At 41.7% G+C, this 20,318-nt stretch overlaps 1 protein-coding gene across 1 annotated transcript in view; it reads left to right on the forward strand.

Annotated features, from left to right (window-relative positions):
- Positions 1 to 20,318, forward strand: part of tmtops2b (teleost multiple tissue opsin 2b) — a 47,628-nt gene that overhangs the window by 18,730 nt on the left and 8,580 nt on the right. Inside the window, exons 2-3 of the mRNA XM_021597939.3 lie at positions 15,688 to 16,013; positions 19,636 to 19,869. Of these exons, the coding sequence (XP_021453614.1) occupies positions 15,688 to 16,013; positions 19,636 to 19,869 (560 nt within the window). The remainder of the gene's footprint in view (positions 1 to 15,687; positions 16,014 to 19,635; positions 19,870 to 20,318) is intronic.

The following is a 20,318-nucleotide window of genomic DNA, read 5'->3' on the forward strand; positions in this document are numbered from 1 at the left end:
ACTGTATTTTTTTGTGAAGAATCAACAACAAGTGGGACACAATCATGAAGTGGAACGACATTTATTGGATATTTCAAACTTTTTTAACAAATCAAAAACTGAAAAATTGGGCGTGCAAAATGATTCAGCCCCCTTAAGTTAATACTTTGTAGCGCCACCTTTTGCTGCGATTACAGCTGTAAGTCGCTTGGGGTATGTCTCTATCAGTTTTGCACATCGAGAGACTGAATTTTTTTCCCATTCCTCCTTGCAAAACAGCTCGAGCTCAGTGAGGTTGGATGGAGAGCATTTGTGAACAGCAGTTTTCAGTTCTTTCCACAGATTCTCGATTGGATTCAGGTCTGGACTTTGACTTGGCCATTCTAACACCTGGATATGTTTATTTTTGAACCATTCCATTGTAGATTTTGCTTTATGTTTTGGATCATTGTCTTGTTGGAAGACAAATCTCCGTCCCAGTCTCAGGTCTTTTGCAGACTCCATCAGGTTTTCTTCCAGAATGGTCCTGTATTTGGCTCCATCCATCTTCCCACCAATTTTAACCATCTTCCCTGTCCCTGCTGAAGAAAAGCAGGCCCAAACCATGATGCTGCCACCACCATGTTTGACAGTGGGTATGGTGTGTTCAGGGTGATGAGCTGTGTTGCTTTTACGCCAAACATAACGTTTTGCATTGTTGCCAAAAAGTTCAATTTTGGTTTCATCTGACCAGAGCACCTTCTTCCACATGTTTGGTGTGTCTCCCAGGTGGCTTGTGGCAAACTTTAAACAACATTTTTTATGGATATCTTTAAGAAATGGCTTTCTTCTTGCCACTCTTCCATAAAGGCCAGATTTGTGCAATATACGACTGATTGTTGTCCTATGGACAGAGTCTCCCACCTCAGCTGTAGATCTCTGCAGTTCATCCAGAGTGATCATAGGCCTCTTGGCTGCATCTCTGATCAGCCTTGTATGAGCTGAAAGTTTAGAGGTGCGGCCAGGTCTTGGTAGATTTGCAGTGGTCTGATACTCCTTCCATTTCAATATTATCGCTTGCACAGTGCTCCTTGGGATGTTTAAAGCTTGGGAAATCTTTTTGTATCCAAATCCGGCTTTAAACTTCTTCACAACAGTATCTCGGACCTGCCTGGTGTGTTCCTTGTTCTTCATGATGCTCTCTGCGCTTTTAACAGACCTCTGAGACTATCACAGTGCAGGTGCATTTATACGGAGACTTGATTACACACAGGTGGATTGTATTTATCATCATTAGTCATTTAGGTCAACATTGGATCATTCAGAGATCCTCACTGAACTTCTGGAGAGAGTTTGCTGCACTGAAAGTAAAGGGGCTGAATAATTTTGCACGCCCAATTTTTCAGTTTTTGATTTGTTAAAAATGTTTGAAATATCCAATAAATGTCGTTCCACTTCATGATTGTGTCCCACTTGTTGTTGATTCTTCACAAAAAGTGAAGTTTTACAGTTTTATATCTTTATGTTTGAAGCCTGAAATGTGGCAAAAGGTCGCAAAGTTCAAGGGGGGCGAATACTTTCGCAAGGCACTGTATCTCATTGACACAAGTATTCACACCCCTGAATCAATACTTTGTAGAAGCACTTTTTGCAGCGATTACAGTTGTCAATCTTTCTGGGTAAGTCTCTAAGAGCTTTGCACAAGACATATTTGCCCATTATTCTTTTCAAAATTCTACAAACTCTGTCAAATTGGTGTTGATCATCACTAGGCAACCATTTACAGGTCTTGCCCATATATTTCCAAGTATATTTAAGTCAAAACTCTAATTTGGCCACTCTGTCTTTTTATAACCATTATTACTCTGAAATAATAAAATATTTAAGTTGTGTATATTACTTAGTTTGTATTTGATGACTTTATTATTTTTCATTCTGTAAAGTCATCATCTGTTTCTTCTCTGCTCAGACAGTAGCAGTCTGCCAGTCAAACCTAACGTTATCTACAGTATGTGCTCCCCATGCTGTACTGTCTGTAGTCATCCTAGTTATCTAACCTGCCTAAGTAGCCTATGCTGCAGAGTTGTTTGACAAAATCCTTTTACTACAAAGTAGATAAAGCGTACTTTCACAAACTGTCTCTGTCCCTCTCATCGTGTTGTGCACATTCCTCTCTCATGTGCATATAACTTAACATAGCAGCACAGACAGAACAATGAGACAGATATTTAACCGGATGCATAAATGAAAAGCATCCACTTGGCTTAGTGAGAGGAAGCCCACTGGCTGGTAGTGGAAGAAGATGGAACAAGATTCATTTTGGCCAACATTCTGCTAATTTTCTCATCGATGAAACATTTGATTTCAACACAGTTTTCTGTTCTCAAAATTAGAATATGTTATGAACAGAGTGGACTACGTTTTGTAGACTTCACTCAAAAAAAAAATGGTGTTGTTTAGGAGTGCAAAGGTGAATTGAGTTATTGCACACGCGCACTTCACAGAGCAGGTGGAAATATGCAGATGCATGCTAGAACTCGCCAATAGGATCTCACTAGCTCGCGCTTGGCTCTGCCCACCTCCTTGCTTGTTCTGCCCACTATGACTCATTTGTTCCCATTGGAAAAAACTGGCTGTGGTCTATCTTGGTTTAGTTGTAAAAAATCTTTAGTAGCAGGCATAAAAGTATCCGTCCAGATATCTGTATATAATGACAAGATGCTCTCGTCTCCGCCCTAACAATGGGAGTTATTGTCCCAAAGGCGGGAAGGCAGGAGGCAATCTTAGGTCAAAAATAAACCCATATAAACGCATTGGGCTTAGTTTGGACAGATTTTGGCGAGAGTCAAACATCTTGCTTCACCTGTTCCTCTCTGATCCATCTCCAAATGGGTCAATGGATTATGGTATTGCAGTTAATTACCATGTTTCTGAGCTGAACCAAGTTGAATATTTGCTTAACGAAAAACACAACTCCCTTCAGCCTAGCGTCCCACATGGTTGACTTGATTTCTGTCGTGAATAATTAGATTTCTCTACAGAGAAACAACACGTTGGGCTCACAAAAACCGGAATTAAATGGAATTCAAGTAATTGAACAGACGTCGTCACTTTGTTGTTTAACAACCAAAGAAATAACTAAATGTCAGTTGATCGCTCAGCACTAATACTTATTGACTCAAGATATTTCAGTTTTAAATGTTTTATTAATTTGAATATATTTCTATATATTTTTTACATAATTCCACTTTTACATTATGTGGTATTGTGTGTAGGCCAGTGTACATGTGACACTTTCCAGGTACTGGCAGTGGTTCTCCTGGCAGTGGTTCTCCTGGCAGTGGTTCTCCTGGCAGTGGTTCTCCTGGCAGTGGTTCTCCTGGCAGTTGAAGGAAGGAGAGAAGAGGGGAGAGAGTGAGGGAATGATGAAGATGTATGGAGAATGGGAATTATCTGTGTCAGCCACTAAAATTATTTTTATTTGCTGTTTGACACAAACACTCCAATTGTCCTCAGGCAGGTTTAAGTGTTGTCATGCATCACCTAGCCTGGAGATACAGTCAGAACAGCCGAGGTAAGGGCCTTTTCAGTTGGACACTCCTCACTGAGCCTAGTGATACAGAACAGTCCAGCTAATGGCATTTTAATGAGGACACTCCTCACTGAGCCTAGTGATACAGAACAGTCCAGCTAATGGCATTTTAATGAGGACAGTCCTTACTGCTCCTGGGGATACATAGCAGCCCATGTAATGTCATTTTAATGAGGACAGTCATTGCTGTTGCAGGAGAGGACACAGTGTGGGCATGTGTGTGGGCTGGCAGTTGGGTGGGTGGCTGTGTGTTTGCATAGTAAGGAATCTTAGTTCATTATTCAAAATGTGTATCTCAATAAATGACAGCCTCTGGCGAATAACAAACAGGTGTCAGTATTTAAACCCAACAACATCCAAACACCTGAGGAAGTTCACTTAGCTTGCTGATAAATTGCCATATTTCAGAGACAGTCTTTAAATCATCACATCAGTCTTTATGATATCATCATATCCTAATCATATAATTAGGAATTGGAATATTAGAATGGACATCAACTTTCTTATGATGGGATAACAGGTCAGCCATGTTGGTCAGGGAATTGGTCAACCATGGATCACCAATGCTGTGATAAGATATTGTGTAAAACAATGAATTGGAAGATTATTTGCATCGTATCTTTGTTGGCGTAATAATAAGGAATTCCCTTGACCACGCCCACAAATTGGGGGTCATAGATTTTTTTGTTATACAGAAATAACAAAACATGCCGAAAAGCTGCTGTGTTGTTCAATGTACATGTAACCAGGTCAAAAATCAAAATTTACAGATTGTAATGCTTCCACGTAAGGAAATAGCTTCAGGCTATTCGGAGTGGGAAATGTGGGGACACAGTGGCCAAGTAGGCTACACGTCTATGTGTGTAGAAAACATTTCATCACAGGTAAGACATTTAATTTGTTTAGGATAGTCCATTTGTAACTGCACTCACTACTTGTAGCTGTATAGTCGATGTGTTTGTGTTGTTGGTCTTGGTTAATGATCTGGTCGGTAGCTAGCTAGCACATGGCTACTAGCCCCGTCATGAAAGGGGCATGAGGGAAGACCTACAATGTTATGTTTTTCTATTTCTAAGTAATGAGAACGCCCTGGAGCAGGCAATGTTCAAAAGTAATCTTTAGAAATTGTGTACTTTTCTTAAATGTAGTTTTGTAATTTGCTAAAACAACCAGACAAGAAAATTGTGTTAACCTAGGTAACCACAGGCTGTCTTCCCTACAGGCGGGAGTTCTATCTAATACTTACTGGGACTATTCCATACATTTTTCAAAATGCATTTGACCTTTATTTAACCTGGAACAAATTCTTATTTTCAGTGACGTTCTGCCCCTTGTTCAGGGGCAGATTTTTACCTTGTCAACTCAGGGATTCAATCTTGCAACCTTTCGGTTACTAGTCCAACACTCTAACCAGTAGGCTACCTGCTGCCCCTATGCATAGCTAATACATACAGAGGGTACCGGTACTGTGTAAAAAAAAAAGCCAATATGCCAACAAGCCATTCAAACAAATCAAAACAAATTTTATTTGTCACATGTGCCAAATACAACCTTACACCTTACACCAAATGCTTACTTACAAGCCCTTAACCAACAATGCAGTTTTAACAAAATACCTGCCAAAAAGTAAGAGATAAGAATAACAAATAATTAAAGAGCAGCAGTAAAATAATAATAGTGGGACTATATAAAGGGGGTACAGAGTCAATGTGCTGGGGCACCGGTGTCGAGGTAATTGAGGTAATATGTACATGTAGAGTTATTATAGTACAGTCAATGCAGTCAATCCACAGCCATACGCTGTCTTAAATCAGTTGATGATAGGACTTAGACTTTCTGATATTGTATCATATAATAACACTCACAGCTTTCCAAGAAAACAAAACATTTAGGCATTTATGGTCTGTTACATATATTTTAGAGGATATTTGTATAAAACCTGTATAAACGGTATTATTAATTATATGATCATATTTTAGGTTGGCAATAACTCTAACACAATTTCTGATGCATCAGATGCTCTATTGTATGTTTCCTGCATCAGTCAAAGCTATTGCTGTTCATTCCAATTAGACTGTGTAGTAACCCTTCTAGTTGCACATGAGTCCTTCTCTAACTCTCAAAGTTTAAGACACTTTATTACATGTAGGTAGGGGGATGGGCGTTCCATTGTCTACAGTCACTCTGCCCCCAACTTTCACACCTTTTTCCCCTGGAACACTTTGTTGCTATGGGTAACCAGAATCACGTGACACTCGGTTAGCCAATCAGTGGCCAAGCCTGGGGTTTCAGCTGCACCTGAATAATTTAGTTGCATCCAGGAGCCCAGGTTGACGACAGCTCTATAAACTCCAGGGTTCCACACCAACTCATCGGCTGGACCCTTCCACATGGGCAATACACGTGTGTGGTTGACCATGAACCACTTACACTATCACTTTTGCCACTAATCTGCAGGGCCGTAACCACTGTTTTAGTTTTTGTGGTGTCCGGGAAGGGGACATTTTTTTGAAAGTTGAAGCTCATTCACTGCATTTCTATACAATTAAAGAATGTCAAAATGTGATTTGGAGAACAGGAAAAAAGAACAGGAGAAAATGACCCCAGCCATTATCAACTGGGCTGCTGTAGGTTCATTCACCTCAGTCCATCTACAAACACATCAAATCTTAACTTTATTCGTCACATGCTCCGAATACAACAGGTGTAGTAGACCTTACAGTGAAATGCTCACTTACAAGCCCTTAACCAACAGTGCAGTTCAAGAAAGAGTTAAGAATATATTGACCAAATAAACTAAAGTAAAAAAGAATAAAAAAGTAACACAATAAATTAACAATAACGAGGCTATATACAGGGGGTACCGGTACTGAGTCAATGTGCGGGGGTACAGGTTAGTCGAGGTCATTTGTACGTGTAGGTAGGGGTGAAGTGACTATGCATAGATAATAAACAGCCTGTTAGCTATGCAGTTGAAAGGGGGAAATGTGATAAACGTAGCATCAGCTGCTGCTCAGTCAGTTGTAATGATGAATTGCTCATCAACTCTTTACAGAGATCTCTCCTTTCTCAAATTACATAGCGTTCACATTTTATTACCAGTCATTACTAATCAAGCACTGCACAAACAGACATCAATGGAGCACACAGATGATCGTATTATCACATTTATATGAATTATTAGAATATTACTTACCATTCTGTATTAATATCAGTGAAGTCCTTACTTGTTTGATGAGAGTAGTACAGATTTTCTCAGGGGTCCTAACATGGGCTCCGACCCCAAGTTTGGGAACCACTGTACTAACCTCTCTCTGCTTGCTTCCTCTGTCTGTCTCTCTCTGTCTGTCTCCTCTTCTTCCTCCTCAGCAGTGGAGATTTGTGGGGCAAAAAATAAATAAAAAGTGGGATTTTATTTATTTTATTTAAAGCCATTACACAACACAACACTAAACAGCCATACCAACACCTTACCGCCGCTACACCTGGCTATCAGCAGAGCCTTGTCTGGCAGCCAAACAGTTCATTCAGCCTCATTTACTGCCTTTAAAAAAACATAGCTGATATGGCTGACTAACTTAAACAAATGTGCTTTCTACTGACAATTGAGATGTACAAACTATGGCATAAGGGAATGATGAGCGGATAAGAGGCAATCCGTAATTTTGATTAAGACATTAATGAGCGTGCTAGGACGGACGTAGTCTATATAACTATTTGTTCAGCACTTTTGAAATGTATACTGACAGAATTCAGAACATGTGCCATTCTTACAGTATTCTCCCTGTACACCAAGTAGGATAAATAAAGGGGGCATATATGCAGACAATGAAAGCTCTTACCATATTCGATGGTGACATTTCTCTAAAACAGGTTATAGGCTACATGTACACCACCAAGATAGACCAGATAATAGACCAGATTATTAGGGTGAGGCACATGGGCTACTAACATCTTACTACACAACATACACAGTATCACTTTCTGAGCTACAGTGTACATATCTCTCTGGCATATTACATCATTTTCTTTGCAGCATTATACAATGCATTTTTTGGACATTGTTGTGCTGTGCTCACTTGAACAGGAATGTGGCATGGAGGTCCTTCATGGACAAATTTTGTCATCAAAGACTGGCATTCTCTTGATTTATGGTGCTTTCAAAACAACTGGGAACTCGAAAATAAAACAAGGGCGAATCATGATGACGTCATTGATCTTCAGGTCGTAGCTCTAGAAATAGGCCGGTGTCACACCCTGACCATAGTTTGCTTTGTATGTTTCTATGTTTTGTTTGGTCAGGGTGTGATCTGAGTGGGCATTCTATGTTGTGTGTCTAGTTTGTCTGTTTCTGTGTTTGGCCTGATATGGTTCTCAATCAGAGTAAGGTGTTAGTCATTGTCTCTGATTGGGAACCATATTTAGGTAGCTTGTTTGGTGTTGGGGTTTGTGGGTGATTGTTTCCTGTGTTAGTGCCTGTGCCACACGGGACTGGTTTCACGTTGTTGTTTTGGTTATATGTTCAGTTTTCTAATTAAAAAACCATGGACAACTACCGCGCTGCATTTTGGTCCGCCTCTCCTTCAATAGAAGAATCCCGTGACAGCTGGATTTATAATTCTGAGTTGGATGTCCGTTCAAAACGTATTTTCCAAAACAGTTTTCACAATTCCGAGTTAACAGTTGTTTTGAGCGCGGCACAAATCATGCTGCATTGACAGCATGGCCAATGTTGAATGTTTATAATTTTAAACTTGGAAAAGAGCCCCTTAATCCCAGATGTGGGACCACACAGCCACTCCACTGAATAGCAGGTTAGTGATCGCTTTGCAATGCTTGCAGTTACTCACTGTCACTGATCCCTTCCAAACTAAAGTAAATTGTCGGCATGATTCATGATGTCAACATCATACTTTCAAAATCTTAGCTAGCAGACATGATCAGTCCAATCAAAGCTACTGTACATATAACGTGATTTGACTACATTTTATCTGTGGCCAATGACCTTGAGCCTTCTTTGATGGGTGCTACTAATGTAACTCTATGGCAGCACCTAAGAGGCTAGGATTTTCTAGCTCTACCCTTATACTTGGCGGTGATGTAGTGTCCCCATGAGTGACAGAACACTGAGCACTGAGAACACTGAGCCAATCACTGCGCAATGCTCTGTATTTTCTGCTGCCTTGCCCCACCACCACAGAAAGCACTGAGCTAAACTGAAACACCTGCATTTTGGAGCTCCCTTCTCAAGAACACAACAAAGAAACAATGTTTGTATGCAGCTTTATTAACTCAATGATATATATTCTACATTGTTTGCAAACTGACATGTGACATGTATTAATGCCAAAATAACTTGCAAAACAGACAAACCCCCCCACCCAAAAAATGTTTCAGAAAAAAATAAAAAATAAATATTGTGCTAAAAATGTTGAAGAGCTCCACCTGGCTCCTGCTCCAAGGTGCATTGCAGCCTGCCTCAGCCTCATCACTGAGCACCACATCTGTGTCTGTCTTAATAGCCTACCCCCATAAAGCAAAGTTATTATGAGAACTTAGTAGCCTATTTTTTGCCCCTGCTGAGGTAGGCTTCGTTTAATGTTAGCTTCTTATTTCATCCTTCTAGCTGGCTAAGTAATACTAGCCAATGTTAATGCAATAGAAGTCTCTGCTGGCAGCTAGCCAACTGACTGACATATAAGCGACTATTTACCAGTTGTGCACTCATTCTCTGTTGACATGTCAGGAATTGCCGGACGGTTTTAAAATGGCCATTTGTCCGGCATCTCGCAAACACTCGGTGTCAGCAGCGTCTCTAGTTGCTTAATTGAGCCGACTCCAAGCTGGGGTAGTTCGTTTCACTTCTCAGGCCCTAGGGCCTCGGCTGCAAGAGGGCGGAGTTAGCTGTTTGAGTGTTAGGCCGATACCCACTCATTATCAAATTCCAGAAAAGAGCCATTAAATTCTGCAACCACCTAAAAGGAAGCGATTCCCAAACCTTCCGTAACAAAGCCATCACCTACAAAGAGATGAACCTGGAGAAGAGTCGCCTAAGCAAGCTGGTCTGGGCCTCTGTTCACAAACACAAACAGACCCCACAGAGCCCCAGGACAGCAACACAATTAGACCCAACCAAATCATGAGAAAACAAAAAGATAATTACTGACACATTGGAAAGAATTAACGAAAAAATAGAGCAAACTTGAATGCTATTTGGCCCTAAACAGAGAGTACACAGTGGCAGAATACCTGACCACTATGACTGTCCCAATCTTACGGAAAGCTTTGACTATGTACAGACTTAGTGAGCATAGCCTTGCTATTGAGTTGGGAAGACGGGCTATGTGCACATTGCACACAAAATGAGGTGGAAACTGAGCTGCACTTCCTAACCTCCTATGACCATATCAGAGACACATATTTCCCTCAGATTACACAGACCAACAAAGAATTAGAAAACAAATCCAATTTTGATAAACTCCCATATCTATTGGGTGAAATACCACAGCGTGCCATCACAGCAGCAAGATTTGTGACGTGTTGACACAAGAAAACAGTGAAGAACAAACACCATTGTATGTACAACCCATATTTATGTTTATTTATTTTCCCTTTGTACTTTTTTCTGAGCTTTGATCTACACTGGAAGCAATATTTACATGTTGACCCGTAAATTGATCTTCTTTATTGTGTACAAAATGTATTTTTTCATGATAATATTTTTTTCCAAATTAGAACAAACATTCTGTGTCCTCATATGTAGTTATGTCCCTGCTTCTCTCCTCTTCCTGTTTTCTGTGTGTGTGTCTGTTTGGTCTATGGAAATAATGTGTGAATTATATCCCTGTTTCCTACTGGTCATTTAGGTCTTCTAACCGGGGCGCTTGGACAGTTGTATCTAGAATCTAAACCGGCACCTCTTTCAGAGACATGGTGGCTCTCTCTTTGACACTGGTTTTGGATTTTGTCCCTGACCACAATAGCTGCCATTTTCAGACCATTCTGGAACTTTTTGGGTTTATGACACAGCCCCTCTAGTAATTTAATAGGATCTCTATAATCCTAATCTTTATGACATCATCACATTCTGAACTCACCATGTCTCTATGACATTATCACATTGTTACCTACCTTACCAGTGTCATCGCGACATCATCATATTGTTATATCCCCAAGTGTAATTTATGATATAATCAATCCTGTGTCAACAAGGCAATTAAAATAATGATAGTCAGAAACATTTCCACATTGTTGAACATAACAGAAAGGCTAGATGTTGTAATTTTAATATGCTTGCACATAAATTGATTTAGAAAGCATTACCACATGGTCTTCCAAATGAAAGCAAGGTAATAAAATCTTTGATCTGGCCAGTGACACGCCACGGTAGACAGTCACCAACAGCTCTCTAGGCAGATTCCAGGCAGGGTGGATATTACATGTAGATATTACCTCAATTACCTTGACACCGGTGTCCCGCACATTGACATTGACTCTGTACCGGTAGCCCCTGTATATAGCACCTCTATTGTTATTTACTGCTGCTCTTTAATTATTTATTATTCTTATCTCTTACTTTTTTGGGGGGTATTTTCTTAAAACTGCATTGTTGGTTAAGAGCTTGTAAGTAAGCATTTCACTGTAAGGTCTACCTACACCTGTTGTATTTGGCGCATGTGACAAATAAAATGTGATTTGATTTAAGAGAGAGAGAGAGACAGAGAAAGAGTGACAGAGAAATAAAGATAGATAGAGAGATAGAGAGACAGATGGAAAGAGAGAGAGAGAAAGAAAGAGAGAGAGAGATATGGAGAGAGACAGAGAAAGAGAGAGAGAGAAAGAAAGAAAGAAAGAAAGAAAGAGAGAGAGAGACAGATGGAAAGAGAGACAGATGGAAAGAGAGAGAGAGAAAGAAAGAGAGAGAGAGAGAGAGAGAAAGAAAGAAAGAAAGAAAGAAAGAGAGAGAGACAGAGAAAGAGAGAGACAGATGGAGAGAGAGAGAAAGAAAGAAAGAAAGAGAGAGAGACAGACAGAGAGATAGAGACAGATGGAAAGAGACAGATGGAAAGAGACAGATGGAAAGAGACAGATGGAAAGAGACAGATGGAAAGAGATAGATGGAAAGAGAGAGACAGATGGAAAGAAAGAGAGAGAGAGAGAGACAGACAGAGAAAGAGAGAGAGAGACAGATTGAAAGAGAGAGAGAGAGAAAAAGAAAGAAAGAGAGAGAGACAGACAGAGAGATAGAGACAGATGGAGAGAGAGAGAGAGAGAGAAAGAGAGACAGAGAAAGAGAGATAGAGACAGATGGAAAGAGAGAGAGAGAAAGAAAGAGACAGACAGAGAGAGACAGATGGAAAGAGAGAGAGAGAGAGAGAGAGAGAGAGAGAGAGAGAGAGAGAGAGAGAAAGAAAGAAAGAGAGATAGAGACAGATGGAAAGAGAGAGAGAGAGAAAGAAAGAAAGACAGAAAGAAAGAGTGTGTGCTTGTGGTATGTGTGTGTACATGACGTGCCTAATAGAATCTCATTGTGTTCTGTTGATGTGAGACTTTATGCGTTATTAAATCAGTTCAGAACCTTCCTAGAAGCACTGTTACATAACTATGGAGATGAGATAGCTATTTTGTTCATGTTTATATTCAGTACATTTACATGTGTTCTCTATGTGTTGTTTCACGTTCAGATGTTACAATAATACACAATGTTGTGCTAGATTAGACTGTGGCTGAGATCAAAGCCTCTTAGAGAAGCTATTTGTGAATTCGGCAGCTCTCTGATACGAAAAGAGCAGAGAAAAGAGGGAGAGAAAGACTTCCTCACTCGCTGTAGGTCCGAATCTGCCTCCAAGGTCAAGGTTAGATGGAGTTTACAGACAATCCCACCTCTGTAGAGGGAAAGCTGGGGTGGTAAACTCAACTCCTGAGGGACAGCAGCAGTATTGCAGATGTTAATTATTTCCCTTGACTTACACACACACACACACACACAATCTCATCTGCTTACATCAAATGTTGATGAAATTTCTTAAACTTTATTTGGAGGAGATAGTGTTATAATGCACTTTATGTTTACCTTGAATACACCAGTACAATGTAGGAAGCATTGGCTCATTATCAAAAAAGTTGATCATAAGACTCCCACCAATAAAGTTGTGTCACAGCAAAGGTCAATGTCCCCAAGGTGTTGCTTCTTGTGATCATTTCCACTTGTTTCTCATTAAAAAGTCTAGCTCAAGCTGTGGGTGTGGGAATTCAGAGCAGAACCTCCACGTATCGAGACAGGAATAAACAACACATTTTTTTCACCAAGTACTATGAAATGATGTATTCAGACCCTCCAGGATTTAGTGGGCATTTCTAGTGACATTTGCGGGCAAAAATGATTGATTTTGGTGTGACAAGTCTGACAATTTGGTAATTGTAATTGCAAGGTAATTTGCAATGAATTTGTTGCGAAAATGTATTGATGTGGTGTGATTGGTTGAAAATACAAGCCCTCTTTTTTGTACAGTGGTGGTGGGTCAGTTTTATGCAATAAATATTGCAATGATTTGACAATTTTATGCAGAAATAGTGTGGGGATTTTTAACACTTGCAAGCCCTCACATAATATGCAGGAAGTTGTTGATTTTGTAGAAGGAATCCTGGAGGGAGAAATATTTTCACAATGTCTGTAAACGTTCAGTCTTTAAGCACAGAGTCGGTAGAAAGAGGTTACCAATAGAGATCTTTGTGCAGAGCTGTGCTGTGGTGGTAACACTCTCCACTCGAGATCAGGGTTCAATCCCAGCATTCACTGTTTCTCCCACTTGCTTGTGTCCCCACCTAATTTCCTTACTGTCTTCCTGAGTGTTAAAACACCTCAAATGTTTTCAAGCACCAAAAATAAAAAAGAAGTGTAGAGAGACGTGCTGCCAGTCAGACATGTCAGTTAAGATTTATCAAAGTGGCTAATACAAATGCTAGGGGATCACTGTGCTGTTAAAATATCACCAGAGGAATCAACGAGCAGACATCTATGTATCTGTCATCTCATCCAGCTCCTATGTTTAGTGCACACACTGACTTTAGAGGGTCACCATGGCTGCGGTCCAAACCTTTAAAAGACACACCCTCGTCTACTTACCCTCACCTTATGCCCTTGGGGGAATCCCTGTCACCATATTGGCGGGCGGTCCAAATTATTAGCCAAGCAAGGGAAGTTTACAACATAAGTCCCTCAGTTTTTCGTCGGCTTTGCGAGTGTACAATTATGTTCACTCCAGGACCTGAAACTACCCATAATTCAATTTGTGACGACTGTACATCTGCTAAGAAAAGTCAGGGAAAACTTAAAAACAACATCAATGGAGAAGTCAGCGTAAGTAAAAACGAATGCAAATAAGTTCGAAATTTTGCTACTACGTAAAAAGTAAATATGTTTTTGTTTGGTTAGCTTTTGGAAATTGTAGAAATAAAACATTTTACTTCTTTCAGAAGTTCCAGCTAGGCAGGCTAATGTTATTTATCTAATGAATTTGCTAGCTATCATACATTAGGTGTATATTAATATTTATATATTTAGTATAAGTAGACATGCACTCATTATTGAATGTAGCGGATATAAAGCTACCGGTGGCTGAAAACACAATCATGATGAACGAGTGACGAATTTCCCGGCCAAGGGTGGTCCATTTAAAAATCATTCCTTCCTCCCTCATCCCTTGCCCTGTAAGTGTATACTCGTCAGACGCCATGATACATTATCAGATGTGTCCACTTAATTTGAGGGCTGAGTGGATAGGGTGCGTCTTTTAAGAGTTTGGACTGCAGCCCATGTCTCCCCAAGGCCCTGTTTATTACTATCCCTTTATGAGTGTTTTGATCTCCCAATAGATCAATCAACTCAATCTGTTTTCTCATTCAGTCAGCCAATAATTGGTCAATTAATTTCTCTTTCTCCCCCTTCCTCCTTCCTCAATCTGTCCTTCTGTCTTCTCTCCTTCTTCCCTTCCTCACTACCACCCAATGTCTCTCTCCTTCTTCCCTTCCTCACTACCACACAATATCTTTCTCCTTCTTCCCTTCCTCACTACCACCCAATGTCTCTCTCCTTCTTCCCTTCCTCACTACCTCCCAATGTCTCTCTCCTTCTTCCCTCCCTCACTACCACCCAATGTCTCTCTCCTTCTTCCCTTCCTCACTACCACCCAATGTCTCTCTCCTTCTTCCCTTCCTCACTACCTCCCAATGTCTCTCTCCTTCTTCCCTCCCTCACTACCACCCAATGTCTCTCCTTCCTCCTTCCTCACTACCACCCAATGTCTCTCTCCTTCTTCCCTTCCTCACTACCTCCCAATGTCTCTCTCCTTCTTCCCTCCCTCACTACCACCCAATGTCTCTCTCCTTCTTCCCTCCCTTACTACCACCCAATGTCTCTCTCCTTCTTCCCTCCCTCACTACCACCCAATGTCTCTCTCCTTCTTCCCTCCCTCACTACCACCCAATGTCTCTCTCCTTCTTCCCTCCCTCACTACCACCCAATGTCTCTCTCCTTCTTCCCTCCCTCACTACCACCCAATGTCTCTCTCCTTCTTCCCTCCCTCACTACCACCCAATGTCTCTCTCCTTCTTCCCTTCCTCACTACCACCCAATGTCTCTCTCCTTCTTCCCTCCCTCACTACCACCCAATGTCTCTCTCCTTCTTCCCTCCCTCACTACCACCCAATGTCTCTCTCCTTCTTCCCTTCCTCACTACCACCCAATGTCTCTCTCCTTCTTCCCTCCCTCACTACCACCCAATGTCTCTCTCCTTCTTCCCTCCCTCACTACCACCCAATGTCTCTCTCCTTCTTCCCTTCCTCACTACCACCCAATGTCTCTCTCCTTCTTCCCTCCCTCACTACCACCCAATGTCTCTCTCCTTCTTCCTTCCCTCACTACCACCCAATGTCTCTCTCCTTCTTCCCTTCCTCACTACCACCCAATGTCTCTCTCCTTCTTCCCTTCCTCACTACCTCCCAATGTCTCTCTCCTTCTTCCCTCCCTCACTACCACCCAATGTCTCTCTCCTTCTCTTTCTCTCTCCCGCTGCTCTTACCACTCTTTCTCCTGCTCCCCTTCTCCTCTCCCCCACTCATCTCCCTCCCCTCCCCAGGTATCGTGTCGTTGATCTCCCTGGTGGTCCTTTCATATGACCGCTACAGTACCCTGACTGTGTACAACAAGCGTGGTCCCGACTACCGCAAGCCCCTGCTGGCCGTGGGGGGCTCCTGGCTGTACTCCCTGATCTGGACGGTGCCCCCCCTGCTAGGCTGGAGTAGCTACGACCTGGAGGGGGCCGGCACCAGCTGCTCCGTGTCCTGGACCCTGAGGACGGCTCAGTCCCACGCCTATATCATCTGTCTGTTCGTCTTCTGCCTGGGCCTGCCCATCGTCATCATGGTCTACTGCTACTGTCGGCTACTGTGGGCAGTCAAACAGGTGTGGGGGGAACATAAATACTGTTGACTGATGGGAGGGAGGGAGAGAGACAGAGACAGATGCGGAGAGAGTAAAGTATTGACATTGAGAGATGTACAATGTACTAAAAGAGAAACTGAGAGAAAACAAAATAATGTGTGTTTGTAGATACATTTTTAAAAATCTAATTTTATTGGTCACATACACATGGTTATCAGATTATTGCCAGTGTGTCGAAATGCTGAGTTGTGAAAGAGTGAGTAATGTGGGTGTGTGTGTGTGTGTGTGTGTGTGTTAGAGAGCCCTCCAAATTGAATTGAATCTGGCTCACTATTGAGATCAATTTCAGCACTATACTCACAACTAAACTAAACCCTTATTGTGTTTTAATCAAGATTGGTGTGATCCATGCGCCTGCCCATTCAATTTATTCTGGGGGTCAATTAACTCCAAGATCACCCTGCTAGAACACCTAGTGAGTCTGGAGAAGGAGGTCGTGGGAATTAGGGCTGGGAATTGCCAGGAACCTCATGATACGATATTATCATAATACTAGGTGCTGATCCGGTTATGTATTGAGATTCTCCCGATTTATAGATGTATTGCGATTCTCCCGATTTATAGATGTATTGAGATTCTCCCAATTTATAGATGTATTGAGATTCTCCCGATTTATAGATGTATTGAGATTCTCCCGATTTATAGATGTATTGAGATTCTCCCGATTTATAGATGTATTGAGATTCTTACCATTCTATATGTATTGAGATTCTCCCGATTTATAGATGTATTGAGATTCTCCCAATTTATATATGTATTGAGATTCTTACCATTCTATATGTATTGAGATTCGATACTGTGATTTTATTGCAAATTTATGTTACCAGAACATTGTTCATTAAATGTCTTCTGTAGAGAGACAAGAGAAAACACGAGAAAATGAGTTTTAATCAGTAATGGAAATAAAGTGAACTTTTTGCTCGCTATTTAAAAAGATTTGGCACAGGTGCAGCCAACTAGCGCTAACTAACGCTACCCATAGCTGCAGGAAGTAGTTTGGGGGTGCTGTATATTTTATAGATTTTTATTGTATTTTCAAGGGGGGTGCTGAAAAAATATGTTTGCCCTCTCTACAGATGCTATATTGGGCTGCTAATACAGCACCATTAAAGGCCCACTGCACTATTTTTTGTGATTTTTTTAAAATTTTATTAATACATCATTTTTGTATTCAGATTTTTCAGGGTTGGTGCAGCAACCGCAGAACCCCTACTTTCCGCGGCAGTGAGAAAAAAATACAAATATTTTTTTTTATACAAATCAATACTTGGAGTCAAACTATCAATATAATATCATTCAAAATAATATTGCGATATGTAACTGTATCGATTTTCCCCCATCACTAATTTCAACCTTGTCATTTTATACTCCATTATCCTCCAACATCACATTTCTGGGGGATTAATGCTGCCTTAACAAGTGTTAAAGTAAAGCTGCTGTGGTGTGTAAATATTGCCCCAGCCTCAGACATTGTCTGTAGTTGACGTGTGAGTGTTTGGGTTTGGATTAAGGGACCTTTCTCAGTGGAGGTTTGTACTGAAGAAGACTGTTAAGCTGAAACGTCTGTGTATGCGATCCTGATGTCAACCCATCACACTTTAATGCCCTCAGATAGAGCCAGGGCCAGGAATGAGTGAATGAGGGGGTTAGCTGAGTGCTGTCTGGATTACCCAATACCAATCTGTTTTTAGTGGGACTCAGAGTCCCGGACTCACAACCAGCAGCTTTCACAAAGCTCTAAATGTGTCTTGCTCACGCAATTACTGCACTGTGGGGCTCAATGGACAAATGAATTTGAGTCCGCAGCATTACTCAACAGCATCCCTATGGAGCGCCAGGGTCATGGTCACCGCATGGTGTGAAGAACTGACCAATCGATGCCGATACAGCTGTTCTGGTATTAGAGCTGTGTTTACATTACCCCTGGCCACTCATCCTGAATTTACTTTCGCTGCTTCATCAATCGTTCCATACATAAATCTGAACCTGCCATCCTATAAGTATTTTGAGCTGACGTCAAAATGACGCGTTTCATGATTTCTGTAGGCCAGCTCTGGCCCAACCCATCTGTTTCTGGCACCAATCAGAACGGTCAGAATGTGTTTGCATTCTCAAAGAGTCAGGGAGGAGAGCAAATCAAGTCTTGCTATTGGTTATCATTTTGAGGTTCCGTTAGCGAAGCATCACTGATCAATGATTTGGAGGAAACTAAACCATAGTCGTTCTCCCATCATGTCACCTTTTTACCTTTGCTACTGTTTAGGCCTAATGGAGGTTATTGGGACAGTAGCCTATTACGCCCAGTCTCATGTATGTGACCAATACAATTTGATTTAAATTGTTAGATAACAAAAGTATGCTGTGACGATGAAAGTATAAAACTATTGACTGTAAAAGTCCATTTATACAGCTTGAGTCATGACGGGAGGTCCAAGGCAGGCTGGATTCATTTGATGCAGGGAGGTACCAGGGAATCTGGTCATAAATAGCCACTATGTTAGTGTTTCCTTTATTTTGGTTGTTGTGTGATGATTAAACCTGAACGCCTTAGGCATTAGCTCAATACATGAACACACTGGGTTTGAACGCCAGGCTCGTCAGTCACAAGGGGTCTGTTTATGGTCATGTTCTCACTCTCAGTTGAACGGTGAACAGGATGGAGAGAGTGGGGCAGTGCTTTTATCCTCTAAAATGGAAAAAGGAGAATAGAATCTCTCTCTCTGATGTCCCTTTCGTTATTTGGGCTGACAGGGAGACTGGGGAGATGGATGGAGTGTCAGGCATTCCATTGCTGAAATGGGAGGTTAGCAGCACAGAACGGATGGACTGATTATCACTGTCTCTCTGTGGGTTAGGAGAGAAGCCCTCAGGCAGAACAATGAGCATACTGCAGGGACAGAGCACAACCAGAGAGAGGGAGAGTAGGAGGGAGGGGAGCTGTCAGCGTGAGATAGTTAAAGAGATATTAGCTCTGAACAGATTGTGTGTTTATCCCCCGGGGACTCTGTCATGTCTAAAGGGACATCTATTAAACTCTAACCTCTATCACCACCATGCTGTTTCAGCACACACACACACACACACCCTCTTCCCTCCCTATCATCATACTATTCCCTCCCAAATATTTACACATTTATCAAACGTATTAGAGTCCAGAGCCTTACATTAGGTGTGTGTGTGTGTGTGTGGTGTCCAGAGGATTGACAATAACAAATACAGAAAACAGCAAACAAATGTCTATTTGGACAAAATTCTATTTTAGTCTCTCCCTGGTGTGAAAACACATTATCTCCTCTTCTCTGCTGTTATTTCTCCTTCTCTGCTCTTTCTCCTCTCTCCTTTTCCCCTTCTCCCTCCTCCTTTTCTCTCCTCCTCTTCTCTCTCGGCTTCCCTCCTCTTCTGCTGTTCTCTCTCCTCCTCTTCTCGCTCCTCTCCTTCTCTACCCTCCTCTTCCCCCTCCTCTTCTCTCTCCCCTTTTATCTCCCTCTCTCCCCTCCTCCTCCTTTCCTCCTCCTCTCCCCTCCCCTCTCACTCTCTCCTTCTCTCCTCACTCACACTGTCCTTTTATCTCTCCTGTCTCTAGGTGGGTAAGATCCGTAAGACTGCGGCACGGCGGAGAGAGCACCACATCCTGTTTATGGTGCTGACCACAGTGGTGTGTTATATACTGTGCTGGATGCCCTATGGTGTGGTGGCCATGATGGCCACATTCGGCCGGCCCGGCATCATCACCCCCGTGGCCGCCGTGGTACCCTCCCTCCTGGCCAAGAGTAGCACCGTCATCAACCCCATCATCTACATCCTCATGAACAAACAGGTGAGGCAGCAGGGGGGTGTTTGTGGAGGGGGAGGGGGGGGGGGGGGTGTAGTGTGTATTGGATGGTGCTTGTTAGTGTGTGTGCGTGTGTGTGTGTGTTTTGTCGGTAATCTAAGGCCGAGATTCAATCCGATCTCGCATTGTTGAGAATGTGTCTTTTAAAGGCAGGGTTCCTGAATGCATTTACGCTAAACACTGAGATGCCGGCTCAAAAGTCGTGTTGTGACAGCACTCCAAGGATGGAATCCTGGCCTACGCCTTTATAACTCCAGACTAATCCTTTGTACATGTAAAATGTCTTTATTTACATGGTAAAAAATAACAATGAATTAACAACAATTGAATTTTATACCAACAGTCAACTTAAATACCTTTGTGTAAAAAAACCTGTAATGACAAATCAAAAGGAACGTTTTAGTCATAACAACAGGCTGAAAATGAAATGTGCT

This window comes from Oncorhynchus mykiss, chromosome 3 (genome assembly GCF_057628025.1).
Source record: "Oncorhynchus mykiss isolate SJ-2025 chromosome 3, ASM5762802v1, whole genome shotgun sequence".
Classification (NCBI taxonomy): domain Eukaryota; kingdom Metazoa; phylum Chordata; class Actinopteri; order Salmoniformes; family Salmonidae; genus Oncorhynchus; species Oncorhynchus mykiss.